The sequence below is a fragment of the Aethina tumida genome, chromosome 1, assembly GCF_024364675.1.
Source record: "Aethina tumida isolate Nest 87 chromosome 1, icAetTumi1.1, whole genome shotgun sequence".
In the NCBI taxonomy this organism is placed as follows: domain Eukaryota; kingdom Metazoa; phylum Arthropoda; class Insecta; order Coleoptera; family Nitidulidae; genus Aethina; species Aethina tumida.
Genome location: NC_065435.1, coordinates 12,228,452 through 12,244,001, shown reverse-complemented (window position 1 = coordinate 12,244,001; position 15,550 = coordinate 12,228,452). Strand labels below are relative to the sequence as shown.

Genomic DNA, 15,550 nt, shown 5'->3' with positions numbered 1-15,550 from the left:
AAAAGTAACAAAGAATATACATAATAAAGAACACAATTTAACATATTGATATGCATAATCAAAATACTCTTCATGATTGATAACATTGTTTAAATTCAAAGTAGCGAAAGCTTGGTTAACCATGTAGCTAAAATTGTTCCAGCAACATCCATTAATATCAGAATTTCATCATAATTTTCAAATGCTTCTTAATCAATAAATTTTTATAAATTTTATTTGAAATTATTCTGTCTGTGAGTCTGAGAATTATTCAATTTCCTATTAAATAATCTATTTTCTACTTAGTGATTTAAAACTAACATAAAAATTACAATATATGGAGAGTACGATAATCAAGTTTGGAATCTGAAGTGATCAAAGCTTTCACATTAATATTCTCTATATATATTTAATATATATTTTTAACTGCGGTTACTCTAAAGTAAAAGTAACAAAGAATATACATAATAAAGAACACAATTTAACATATTGATATGCATAAATAAAATACTCTTATTGGTTGATAACATTGTTTAAATTCAAAGTAGTGAAAGCTTGAATTATTTGATTAACCAGTAGCCGAAAGTGGTCCAGAAACATCCATTAACATCAGAATTTCATTATAATTTTAAAATGTCTCTTAATAAATATATTTTTATAAATTTTAGTTGAAATTATTCTCAAATTCCAAGAGACTGTAAAATTATCTAATTTCCCATTAAATAATTTTACACTTTCCTTTTGACTTAATTTATTTAAACAGTTATAATATATTTTCTACTTGGTGATTTTGAACTAACTTAAATATTAGAATGAAGGAGAATACGATAACTAAGTTTGGAATTTCAAGTGAATAAAGCCTTCACATAAATATCCTCCAAATATTTAATATATTTTTTAATTATATTTAGTCTGAAGTAAAAGGCGAAGTATTTCTGTAAAGAAAAAAACAAGGTTTAAAAAAATCCGACAGGATCTAAATGAAAGATTTTAAATTGGTTGTTCTTGTACGTTAGATTTAACGTATTGATATGCACAATGAGACGACTCTTCCTGATTGATAACTATTAAAATTGTTTAAATGCAAAGTAGTATAGGTTACATGAATTGGAAAGAGAATAGAAGGTAAAACAGAACGTAAGAATGATCACTAGCATTTATCTTGTCAAAGAAGGGAGCTAAGATGGGGGATGCAGTAGACTTCAAGAATTGGGCATTATTCGCGACTTGGGGAACAGGATTTCGAGAGTGGTTGACTGTATAAATGTTGCATTAAATCTGATCCCGAACCGTTCGGTATTTATCTGATAAGACGCCGACGCATTTCGACGTGCGACAGCTGACAGCTTGTAGGTGCAATTAGACGTGCCGTTTCTAAAAGACACGACTTTTATTTTGTGAATTGTTCAACTTCACACTATACCCCACCATATTATTTATCATAAAATAAATATTCGTGTTGTTTCAGTTCCTCCGATGCTCTGGATTCCGCATCAGCTGGTCGGCGCCCCCCTCGCTTACTCCGTAACATTGGAGTGCTTCACCGAGGCGCATCCGAGTTCCTTGAACTACTGGACCCGAGAAGACGGCCAAATGATCCATGAGAGCAGGAAATATCACGCGGAAAACATAATCGGGACTCCGGCATACAAGACCCACATGCGTTTAACCATAAACAACATCCACCAAAACGACTACGGGACGTATAAATGCGTCGCGAAGAATCCAAGGGGTGAGACAGACGGCACAATTCGACTTTATAGTAAGTATCTATCAGTAGCATAATCCCCCCTTGTTCTGTTCGATCTCCCCCGTCTTCGGGCAGATAATAGCGCGATTCTCGCGTTCGGTAATTAAACTACGTAAAGTAATTAAGATTAGACATTGCAGCCGGTATCAGTAACATCTTAATATTTGGTTCTCAATGGAATAAATTATTGGTGTGGTAGCAGCAAGCCACCAGAAATCATAAATTAATTCCGCATTGGCCAATTTGCCGTGGCCTTATTGCCGGACTCCACTTTGTCTGCCCACCCTTACGTACCCGTCACCCCCACAATTAAAACAATTTAATAATAAAGAAAATACCGGAGAATCCGTCCGGGCCACCGGAATGCCATATCTATCGGCAATAAAATAAACATTTTTTCACGTGTCCCGCCCGACCGACCTAAGAGTAATTCCGTTCGATGACTAACAACAGATGTCCCAATCTGGGCGCACAATCTCACTATCACGATTAAGCTTAGGACTGAATCATTCAAATTGCTAAATACCCGGCTGGGATGTACACGGGAGTTCCATTTGTCAAGTCCGTTCATCCCGGCTAGGTTCGAGAAATTCTGTTGTAGTTGTGCATTACTGTGTGCCATCCTGCCGTGCCGTTTGCCTTCGCAGGAATCAAATCGGGTTGTTCCATATTAATTACGAACCGTTTTGCCGGCCCCCTCCACTCTATTGATGTTGGGCAAGAAAAAAGATTTGGATGTTTTGGGGTAATCAAAATGTACTCGGGGGGATTTGGGGGTTTGCTATGAAGAATGTAATAAATTTAACCTACTGGGACAATTTAAATGAGCACCAGCAGTTATGTATCGTCTTGGGGAAGGTTTTTAATATCTACGGAGCACCCTTGATATTATTAAATACAAATACTTATTACTACTTAGGAACCAAGATGATGTGTGTGTTTATTATACTTATAATTTTTAACATTTAAATTATTTTGTCATTAAGTTATTCATCCTCTTAACAGCAATTCCAACAGTATAATATTAATAGTCCTTACAATTTTTTGTTTTGGAAATATAACTGGGTAAATATGTAACTTAATATTTGGTTAAATAACAAAGAAGTACATTACATTCAGTAACTAAATAGAATGACCTTGTTGCCGTCCATATTCTTAGTAACATTTCCAAGAGATCAGTGTGACTTCTTACAACTTCATTTTTTAGTTTTGGAAAAGCTAATATCCTTTATTAACTCAATTCGATAGATATGTATCATGATTCTTTGCTTAAATAAGAAAGAACAGTAATAATTACATTACATTCAGCTTACTAAATCAAAATTTCCTGAAATGGAATGATTTTGATGTCATCCATAGTCTTAAAAACATTTCTAAAACGTCGGTGTAACGCCTTACAACACTGTCACTTGTTGTGTGACTCCTTACAAGTTAATTTTTTATTTTTGGAAAAGCTAATATGCTTTATTCACTCAACTGGATGAATTTGTATCATGATTTTTTACTTAAATAAGAAGGAACAGTAATAAGTACATTACATTCAGCTAACGAATCAAAATTTCCTGAAATAGTATGATCTTGGTGTCACTTATATACTTAGGAACATTTCAGAGGCATCAGTGTGACTCCTTACCAACTTCATTTTTTAGTTTTGGTAAAGCTAATATCCTTTATTAATTCAATTGGATAAATTTGTATCATGATTTTTTACTTAAATAAGAAGGAACAGAAATAAGTACATTACATTCAGCTAGTGAATCAAAATTTCCTGAAATAGAATGATCTTGGTGTCACTTATATACTTAGGAACATTTCAGAGGCATCAGTGTGACTCCTCACCAACTTCATTTTTTAGTTTTGGTAAAGCTAATATCCTTTATTAATTCAATTGGATAAATTTGTATCATGATATTTTACTTAAATAAGGAGGAACAGTAATAAGTACTTTACATTCAGCAAGTGAATCAAAATTTCCTGAAATTGAATGACCTTGGTGTCACTTATATACTTAGGAACATTTCAGAGGCATCAGTGTGACACCTTACCAACTTCATTTTTTAGTTTTGGAAAAGCTAATATCCTTTATTAACTCAATTGGATAAATTTGTATCATGATTTTTTGCTTAAATAAGGAAGAACAGTAATAAGTACTTTACATTCAGCTAATGAATCAAAATTTCTTGAAATTGAATGACCTTGATGTCACTTATATACTTAGGAACATTTCAGAGGCATCAGTGTGACACCTTACCAACTTCATTTTTTAGTTTTGGAAGAGCTAATATCTTTTATTAACTCAATTGGATAAATTTGTATCATGATTTTTTGATTAAATAAGAAGGAACAGAAATAAGTACATTACATTGAGCTAGTGAATCAAAATATCCTGAAATAGAATGATCTTGGTGTCACTTATATACTTAGGAACATTTCAGAGGCATCAGTGTGACTCCTTACCAAGTTTATTTTTTAGTTTTGGTAAAGCTAATATCCTTTATTAATTCAATTGGATAAATTTGTATCATGATTTTTTACTTAAATAAGAAGGAACAGAAATAAGTACATTACATTCAGCTAGTGAATCAAAATTTCCTGAAATAGAATGATCTTGGTGTCACTTATATACTTAGGAACATTTCAGAGGCATCAGTGTGACTCCTTACCAACTTCATTTTTTAGTTTTGGTAAAGCTAATATCCTTTATTAATTCAATTGGATAAATTTGTATCATGATTTTTTACTTAAATAAGGAGGAACAGTAATAAGTACTTTACATTCAGCAAGTGAATCAAAATTTCCTGAAATTGAATGACTTTGGTGTCATTTATATACTTAGGAACATTTCCGAGGCATCAGTGTGACTCCTTACAACTTCATTTTTTAATTTTGTAAAAGCTGATATCCTTTATTAATTCAATTGAATAAATTTGTATTATGATTTTTTGGTTAAATAAGAAGGAACAGTAATAAGTACATTACATTCAGCTATTGAATCAAAATTTCCTGAAATAGCATGATCTTGGTGTCATTTATGTACTTAGAAATATTTCAGAGGCATCAGTGTGACTCCTTACCAACTTCATTTTTTAATTTTGGAGAAGCTAATATCCTTTATTAATTCAATTGGATAAATTTGTATCATGATTTTTTGATTAAATAAGAAGGAACAGTAATTCAGCAAGTGAAGTGGGGCAATTTATATACTTAGGAACATTTCCGAGGCATCAGTGTGACTCCTTACAACTTCATTTTTTAATTTTGTAAAAGCTGATATCCTTTATTAATTCAATTGAATAAATTTGTATTATGATTTTTTGGTTAAATAAGAAGGAACAGTAATAAGTACATTACATTCAGCTATTGAATCAAAATTTCCTGAAATAGCATGATCTTGGTGTCATTTATGTACTTAGAAATATTTCAGAGGCATCAGTGTGACTCCTTACCAACTTCATTTTTTAATTTTGGAGAAGCTAATATCCTTTATTAATTCAATTGGATAAATTTGTATCATGATTTTTTGATTAAATAAGAAGGAACAGTAATTCAGCAAGTGAAGTGGGGCAATTTATATACTTAGGAACATTTCCGAGGCATCAGTGTGACTCCTTACAACTCCATTTTTAGTTTTGGAAAAGCTAATATATTTTATTAACTCAATTGGATAAATAGAAAGACCCTGGTGCAATCATAGAACATTTTCAAAACATCAATGTGACTCCTTAATTGTTATTTATGTATTAAATCAATTGAATAAAAGTTTCACAACAATTTAATGAAAAATTTTCTAGTATGGTAAGTCAATAATCACTATATTACTGTTTACAACGTCTGTAACAGGGCTATTTTTACTTTTTAACTTTTAATTACATTTCAACAAATAAATAATCCTGAACGTAGCCATGGGAAATCAGTGTCATAGCTGTAATGTAACATAAATCTAAAGAATTATTTTGGGTTAACCAAACAATAAACCTTTCATTTAGATACTTAAGAAGAAAATTCATGAAACATAACACACGAAATAGAATTATGTGCCTCACATAGTCGGAATCCACGAACGCAAATTAAATCTTAGTACATACATATAATCTTTCGCCCAAAACCGGGAAGTTATCTTCCTCAAACATAATTTATTTTTAAGTGGAACGACCCGAACGTACGTGGGGAACGCGGTGTGCCATTTGCCTCGGCTGAAATCAACTGACATAGAATCGCGTTAACTGCTGCTCTTATGTTCATTGCCACCAGTTACATGAATCAAAATAATTATATTAACATTCGGTTAGTGTGAAATGAGCTTGATGGCGTGTAGGGAAAATCAAGACAAGTATATTGCCGGCAGAAAATGAGAATCAGGCCTCACTACGCTGTACGTCCTGTTAATTTGCATTTTTTTTTTGTATTTCGTTTCTTATAATTAGACTGGGGATTCATTATTGCTTTAGAGCATTCGCTGCGGTTCTAAAATTACATGTTCGTTCACGTTATTTGATACCGGTTGACGATTGTCTTGGTCCATATAATGTGTGGTTGGTAAAATGTGTTATCGTGCCATACTCTGTGTAAATGACAGTTGCAAAATTGAACGTTGCAAATAAATATGGTGACGGTGTTATTGATTTTCTGTATACATAATGTTCGATAATAAAATCCTCGCTGCTTTCCGCTGTAGAATTAGATAACTACCATTGAGGATGTGATTTTTACGCGCTGAGTAGCATTAGCTGCTGACCGCAGCTCGTTTTGGCATGGTTAGGATGTATCAACCTGTTGTTTTTATACGTGTCGACAACATCAAAATGTTCTGCCACTGTATGCATGTAAAATGTAGATACCTGGAATGCTCATATTTTACATATTTCATGCAAATAATAGACTTTAATGAAACAGCTTCGTGGTATACATGTTCAGGCGTGTATTCCTTGAATATTCTCATAGCGAACATGTTAATTAGTGTTTGCATTTGTATCTTAGTTAATGTTTGTGCATTCAACCTATTCGATCTAGCAGTACCTAGTACTAGAAGCCATGACATTCCGACCCTAAGTCATCGAACACTTTAGGTAAGTACTAAATACATTTGTAGAATATTCAAATCATTCATTTGGCTCAATTATGTAAATAATCATTAAGCTTCACCTCTCTCTCTGTACGACTTTATTTTGCATTTATTATTTCCCTCGCCACTACGAATTTACTACTTGATGGAACAAAGGGTGATCGAATAAGTGGTGTTAATTTACCTACGGGTAATTTAATACACTTCTTCGCCTGGTCAAAAGAAAATTAACATTCTTTTTAAACTGTTTGTGAAATTGTAATATCAATTGGTCGCTTAGATTTTTCGATTTACCACCCTCGGACATGTTGTTATTTTCTAAAGGCAAAAGTCTAAGCAAACCAATCCACAGCTGAATGACAACTAAAGCCACATTTATGTGAAAACGACAAAGAAAAAGTATCCCGTTGGCACATTTATTTGTCTGATCTTGTATTTCCAGATACGATCGCTATTTTCCTGTGGAATTTAACGAATGAAATATGATTGACATTTTTAATATTTGATCCTTGTTTAATATCAACAAATACGACAGTTTATTTATTTATTTTTAATATGGAAATATTGTTTAATTTACTAGGAAATTGCGACCTTTATATTTTATTCAAGCTTATGATGGTTCATTTTTAACAAGGGTTCTTGCTTTAAAATTGCCTCTATAGACTACAAAATGTGAGGTTAATTAATATAATATAAAAAGTTAATTTTTATTAAAAAAGACATATAATACTAATTGTAGGGCAAAAATAAAGTATAATACCAACATGACAACAGATATCTATAATTTTGATAGTTGCTTAACTACTTAATCATTTTTTAAGCCTATAAGAAAGTTTTAAGCTTCTATAAAGACCGAAATTTGTGCCATATAAAAACATTTTTAAAGCAAGTACTTAGTTAAACCCAATATACAGGATGTCCAAAAAAGATTTGTACGGAATTCCCCCACCAGTTCTCGAGGTGAAAATAAATCGATTTACCGTATCTTACCTTAGTACAAAAGACAATTATGGAGAAACAGGGCGTCAAAGTATCAATTTTCTTCATTTTTTAACCATGTCAACGTTGTAAAACTTGGTATACACAGATCTTTTATGGTGAAAAATACAAGTATTTTAACAAATTTGATATGTGATGTAGGGGGCTCCACATACAGCACATAAAACATTTGTAAATCGTTTTAAGTTTTTTGCCCTTCACTGTACACGTTATTGGAGTGGCAATATTTATTCGTCTAAGTCCTTAAAACAGGTATAACTTGTTAATGTCGATAGGACCAACGATTTTACAGAAAAATGCTATTAAAGGATTTTTTTGACGTCCTGTATATTTGTAATTGTTAATTTTTGTACCAAGCTATAATAAAGCAAATAGACAAATTTTGACCTCGAGAATTTTTATTAGAATTTTTTACTCCCTGTTTATTTATATTTTTGTTTATGACTCTATTACATATTTAAAAACAATTAAACTTAATAATAAAACGTAAAAAATGCGGTTTAATACAGAAGAAAATCATTTAAAGCATGTTTATTAAAATTTGAGAAAAAACAATTAAAGAAATAAAATAATAAGGTTTATGAATGTATTAATTAAAAATATATAAAATATGTAATTTTTTCATTGACATCGATTTCCTTGAAACATTGATTTGGTTGGTACTATACTTCGGTTAAAAAAATAAGGTAATCAACCCCAACCCGATTCAACGGGTCAATAAAAGTCATTTTTGTGTACATATTTGTATTCAATGTAAATGTCCCTAATTTAATTAACGTACATGTTAGTAGTTGTATCACCACTCTCGTAGTTACACAGTTGGAAATATTTTTATAAAAACCAAATGATGGTGGACTAATTTTACTCAGTGACATCTAAAATATAACACAAAGTTCAATTTCAATTTCAATTTTAACAAAGTGATTAGATATTGAAGGTAGTTTATTCAAGAATTTTTGTATAATTTGTGTACGAAGACGTACAAATTTCTTCTGTCTTTGCTAGAAGCCCAATTATTGGCTTAGAGAAGCAAGACTTTCATTAGTGGTAATTGTTTGGTCAGTAAAAGGTCTTCAATGATGTGCAGGAGCTTCAGGGAGACGTCGTGCTATAAAAGAAAGTCAAGACCATCGCTTTAGAACTTTAACTGTTGCAAGATTGCTATATGACCATTCTTGTAATTGCCAACCAGTTTTCTACAGAAGACGAAAGGCTTCTTACCTTACCCTTAATCTGGTCTTTGGGACTCTTTCCTTACTATCTCCAGTTTGTGTTCCATTTCCTACTAGTACATTGTCACATTGTACATTGTACATAACACAAAGTTCCATTGACTCAATTTTAACAAAATGATTAGATATTGAAGGTAGTTTATTCAAGAATTTTTGTATAATTTGTGTACCAAGACGTACAAATTTCTTCTGTCTTTGCTAGAAGCCCAATTATTGGCTTAGAGAAGCAAGACTTTCATTAGTGGTAATTGTTTGGTCAGTAAAAGGTCTTCAATGATGTGCAGGAGCTTCAGGGAGAGGTGGAACTATAAAAGAACGTCAAGACCATCGCTTTAGAACTTTAACTGTTGCAAGATTGCTATATGACCATTCTTGTAATTGCCAACCAGTTTTCTACAGAAGACGAAAGGCTTCTTACCTTACCCTTAATCTGGTCTTTGGGACTCTTTTCTTACTATCTCCAGTTTGTGTTCCCTTTCCTACTAGTACATTGTCACATTGTACATTGTACATAACACAAAGTTCCATTGATTCAATTTTAACAAAATAATTAGATATTGAAGATAGTTTATTCAAGAATTTTTGTATAATTTGTGTACGAAGACGTACAAATTTCTTCTGTCTTTGCTAGAAGGCCAATTATTGGCTTAGAGATTCAAAACTTTCATTAGTGGTAACTGTCTGGTCTGTAAAAGGTCTTCAATGATGTGCAGGAGCTTCAGAGAGACGTCGAACTATAAAAGAACGTCAAGACCATCGCTTTAGAACTTTAACTGTTGCGAGATTGCTATATGACCATTCTTGTAATTTCCAACCAGTTTTTTACAGAAGACGAAAGGCTTCTTACCTTACCCTTAATCTGGTCTTTGGGACTCTTTTCTTACTATCTCCTACTACTACATTGTCACATTGTACATTGGACATAACACAAAGTTCCATTGATTCAATTTTAACAAAATGATTAGATATTGAAGGTAGTTTATTCAAGAATTTTTGTATAGTTTGTGTACCAAGACGTACAAATTTCTTCTGTCTTTGCTAGAAGCCCAATTATTGGCTTAGAGAAGCAAGACTTTCATTAGTGGTAATTGTTTGGTCAGTAAAAGGTCTTCAATGATGTGCAGGAGCTTCAGGGAGAGGTGGAACTATAAAAGAACGTCAAGACCATCGCTTTAGAACTTTAACTGTTGCAAGATTGCTATATGACCATTCTTGTAATTGCCAACCAGTTTTCTACAGAAGACGAAAGGCTTCTTACCTTACCCTTAATCTGGTCTTTGGGACTCTTTTCTTACTATCTCCAGTTTGTGTTCCCTTTCCTACTAGTACATTGTCACATTGTACATTGTACATAACACAAAGTTCCATTGATTCAATTTTAACAAAATGATTAGATATTGAAGGTAGTTTATTCAAGAATTTTTGTATAATTTGTGTACCAAGACGTACAAATTTCTTCTGTCTTTGCTAAAAGCCCAATTATTGGCTTAGAGAAGCAGGACTTTCATTAGTGGTAATTGTCTGGTCTGTAAAAGGTCTTCAAAGATATGCAGGAGCTTCAGGGAGAGGTGGAACTATAAAAGAACGTCAAGACCATCGCTTTAGAACTTTAACTGTTGCAAGATTGCTATATGACCATTCTTGTAATTGCTAACCAGTTTTCTACAGAAGACGAAAGGCTTCTTACCTTACCCTTAATCTGGTCTTTGGGACTCTTTTCTTACTATCTCCAGTTTGTGTTTCCTTTCCTACTAGTACATTGTCACATTGTACATTGTATATTGTACATAACACAAAGTTCCATTGATTCAATTTTAACAAAATGATTAGATATTGAAGGTAGTTTATTCAAGAATTTTTGTATAATTTGTGTACCAAGACGTACAAATTTCTTGTCTTTGCTAGAAGCCCAATTATTGGCTTAGAGAGGCAAGACTTTCATTAGTGGTAATTGTCTGGTCTGCAAAAGGTCTTCAATGATGTGCAGGAGCTTCAGGGAGAGGTGGCGTCAAGACTATTGCTTTAGAACTTTAACTGTTGCAAGATTGCTATATGACCATTCTTGTAATTTCCAACCAGTTTTTTACAGAAGACGAAAGGCCCTTTGGGACTCTTTTCTTACTATCTCCAGTTTGTGTTACCTGTCCTACTAGTACATTGTCACCACCAATTGAAATGGTGTAGAGAACTACAGCTTTGGTCTTCAGTGATGAGACCTAATTTTATTTGGTCATACGTATTAGAAGGCACCGTAGAGGAAAGACATTATAAATTGTAAAACCTCTTAAGAGCTACCTACTTTAAGACTCTTCAAAATCCAGATTCCCAATATATAAATAGGAGACTTTAAAATTCAGCCATCCCTCCACCGACTTTGGCAGACCTCCAACATCAAGTAGAGGTGGCATCGAGTACCTTTTCACTGGATAATCCTGAGGCGAGTGAGTCACTGGGTGTCTGGATCATCGTGAAGGTGAAATGAAATCATACCACAGAATCTATGTGTTCCATTTTCTGTGACACTGACAATATTAGCACCGCACCATTCAATTAAATTTTTGAGGATATTCTAAGGTATTTAATAGACAGAAAGAATCAATTACTGACTAGTACGTTAATTAAAAGAATAAAATAAAATGTGAACATGCTTCCATTAGCTTTTAGTTGTTTATATTAAGTGGATAGTAGATGTAATCGATGTGATTTTTTGCATAGTAACCGTCGTAGAAAGCAGTGACTTGTAAACGTTTACCCCCATAAATGTGTAGTGTTTCCATATGCAAATGATTGGCTTACGAACGTGGTATCGAATAAAAGTTTTGTAGCTGATAGTGGTGCCAAATAGCGCGGGTTTAGCGGTTGGATATTGTAAGTTGAACAATCCTGTCCGACGCCGCAGAAGCAGTAGCGGCGGTAAGGATAAATACGTGAATGATCAAGTGGTTGATGGACGTGTAATATTAAACAACGCCATCTGCCACATTGGCCCCGGCACTTAGCCCCAAGCCTCCCCCACCGCCGCCCACTTGAAAAACTTCCAAACTCCAAAAAGTTAAATCGCAACACAGATTTGATTTATTAGCCCATATTGACTCTTGGTGCTCTTTTATCTTGAATACTTTATTGCGTCGCACTTGAATCCGAATTTATTCCGCTGCAAAACGCTACTTACTGGCGGATGGTAATTTTAAGAAATTCCGGAGCGGAATTAATATCCCTGCGGTAATTATTGATATTGTGTACATAAATTTTCGGGACTACGGATCAGCGTAATTTATTAGCTATTAGCTTATGAAATGCACATGGTTGCTTGATGTTTCTTCCTACTATGTGTATATATTGCTGCCGTTCACTGATCTGTAAATACGTCCCCATTAGATCATTATTTTATTCAACATCAACATCATTTAAATTATACAGTTATAATTGTTAATTTAATTGATGTAAAAAATTAATTCAAACGTAATTAATGGGAAATTGTATTCATTTGACTCTAGTATTGATTTTTAGTCGACAGATTATAAAGTTGTGAATAATTATATTAAAATTGATTTAAATCTATCAGACATTTTACTTTAGGGTCAACTTTAAAACTTTTATGGGATTATAATAGTGGGTTTTAATATACATACTTTAGCTTAGTATATCAACTTTAATATTTTATTAAGATAATAAATTATTTAATCAATATATTGATATTTACTTTATATAGTGAAATATTAATATTATAATAAATATAAAATATTAATGACAACTTTTTTTTTTAAATGTCACAAAGAAAAAAACATTATTTTTGTAGAAATTTTATGTGTAAATATACCCAAAATAAAATTCTTTAAAAATGGGGATCTATTTGTTTTTTAATTTTAAATTAAAATTTAAATTAGTTTCAAATATATATTATTATTTATAAAATATTAAGTATTTATAAAATAATAAATATTTCTTAGAAATAATAATTTTCAAAAAATAAATATACATTTTAGTCGTTTTTTATAAATTTTTAATAAATATTAGAAATATTAAATTGGTTAAAATGAAAACAATGTAAATTACTTTAAAAAATATATATTATTACCTTAAACAATTTGAAATTTTTTATATTTTTGAAAAATTAAATCTAATATATTACCACTACTTATTATATTACACAAATATTAAACAAAATATATATTTTAAAAATTTGGATTTTGTCTTTTTATTTGTAAAACAAATGTTTTCATTTCATTAAATTTTCAATAAATGTTATAAAAGTTAAATTAAAAATGTTGGTTCTTTTTTAATTTGAAATTAAATGACATACTTTAACAATTTGCCATTTTTTACTTACTTTTCAAAAATTAAATAAAATATATTTTTTAAGAACACAAACATTAAACATCAAAATATGTATATTAAAAATTTAGGTTTTAATTTTAAACAAATGTTAAATATTTTAATAAAAAAAAAAACTAAAAAAATATGAATTATTCCAACAATTCTAATTTTAGTTATTTTGTTTAAATTTTTGATAAAAAATGTATTATTAAATATTTATAAAATAAACAATTTGCCATTTTTTATATACTTTTTAAAAATTAAATCAAATATTAAACATCAAAACATGTATATTAAAAACGAATCTTATATATTTTAATAAAAAATATTGTTTAAATTTTCAATAAATGTTAAAAATTAGGTCTTTATTTTCTTTAAATTTTAAATTAATATGAACACTATAAATTACTTAAAAAGTATATATTATTAAATATTTATAAAATAAACAATTTACTAATTTCAGAACAAACAGAAACTGAAAACATTAAAATATGTATATTAAAATTGTTGGTATTATCTTCGTATTTTTTAAAAAAATATGAATTTTTCCAGTAATACTTTTTTTAGTTGTAAATTACAAATATTAAAATTATTATTACTAAAAATTATATCAATCAATAAATAATGAAATTAAAATAAATACAAATATGTACAATATGAGCTATTTATTAATATAATCTGTCTTTCATAAAGTATGTAAAATGTCCTTTCTAAAAAGTATCAATGTAAAACAAAATATTTTTATTAGGAATTTAGGCTGTGATTTTTATTTTTAACAAATCATATCGGAAACGACGCAATTGTACATTGTTTAGTTTAAATTTTCAGTATCGGTTTTACACATATATTAAATTAATAATGTGAAACATTATTATTTTATCAATTATCGTTATAAAAGTTTACTAAATTTTCTATATACTCTATACATTTTAATTTTATGGCAAAATTTAGTTAGATTAACAATATTTTATATGTTTTTTATTAATTCCAATCAAAAATGATCAGGAAGGGCTCCTCCTATAACCCCATTTTATTAAAATAATGAGGACATTGAAAGATGAATTATTACAAAAATATGCCAATAACACAATTATATAAATTCTTTTACATTTTATACGTATACAAAACATTTACATATATAAAAAATATATTGAATACAAATGAAATAATATTTAAAGTGAAAACCAATTGAATTTTAAAATCAAAATTTGGTGAGGCATAAAATAAATTCAATTATTTATTTGAAATTTGAAAATTTATGATTTTTAATAATTATATAATTTTTTAGTAAAATATTTCCTTTCATTTGTTTATTTAACTACGTTGGTTAAATAATATAACACATTTTTTCGAAGTAATTAAATAAAAACATATTCATTCAACATTTGATTTTTACAGCTTTGTATTTCCATTACCTGTTTTTTCCAATAATTGTTTCATTTTACAATTTAAAAATTATTGAAAGTATTTGTTAATTCATTGATATGGAAGAATAAAGTAAATATGATCAAATCAAAAAGCTAATTAAATTTGTTGTATTGTGTATATGTTTCTAGTTTATGAAGATCCTGTTGCTTAATTTGGGATACCTATGACAGATATATATCAATAGATCGTATAATTTTTGAACAGATGAATGAATGGCAAGGATGAATGTATGAATGGACAAAATCGTGACTGCGGCTGACATGCGACGAATTAAAATAACCGTATATAACACAAACAGAAATAAATATTCATGCAGTAATCTCGACAGACATAGACACACATGCGACTTCTGTTTTGTCTGCCTTACGTTCCACCAAATTATCCCCTCTGTCTGTCCCTAACCATCATTTCGGTGTGAAATTCCACCCATTCGATCTCCTTGTCTTCTTCTACGCTTCCCAAAGGTCCCTTTTCCTCTCATAACGTGACAAGATTCACAAAGTAACACGGTGCTCAACACGTGTCGTTACTATAGCAACAGGCCCAAACCGGCGTTCCGTACATGCTGACTCCTCTCAGTCGGTCTGCGGATCATTCGTAAATATTCTTACAAATGTGCGTTTTCACTTGAAAAATTGCCGAATTACCACTAAAGAACTGTCTGAACGCGGCACCGTTTTCCTTTTGTACGCGTCGACCTTTATTTATTTTTTCGGACGACGAATCTAGAAAAAATCACCGTTGCCTGCTGAATGTCATAGTAAATTAACTAATGACTGCTGG

At 30.8% G+C, this 15,550-nt stretch overlaps 1 protein-coding gene across 3 annotated transcripts in view; it reads left to right on the top strand.

Annotated features, from left to right (window-relative positions):
- Positions 1–15,550, top strand: part of LOC109596383 (neurotrimin) — a 301,564-nt gene that overhangs the window by 240,986 nt on the left and 45,028 nt on the right. For all 3 annotated transcript variants that reach the window (XM_049961122.1, XM_049961121.1, XM_049961123.1), the window contains exon 6: positions 1,448–1,741. In XM_049961122.1, coding sequence (XP_049817079.1) covers positions 1,448–1,741 — 294 coding nt within the window. The remainder of the gene's footprint in view (positions 1–1,447; positions 1,742–15,550) is intronic.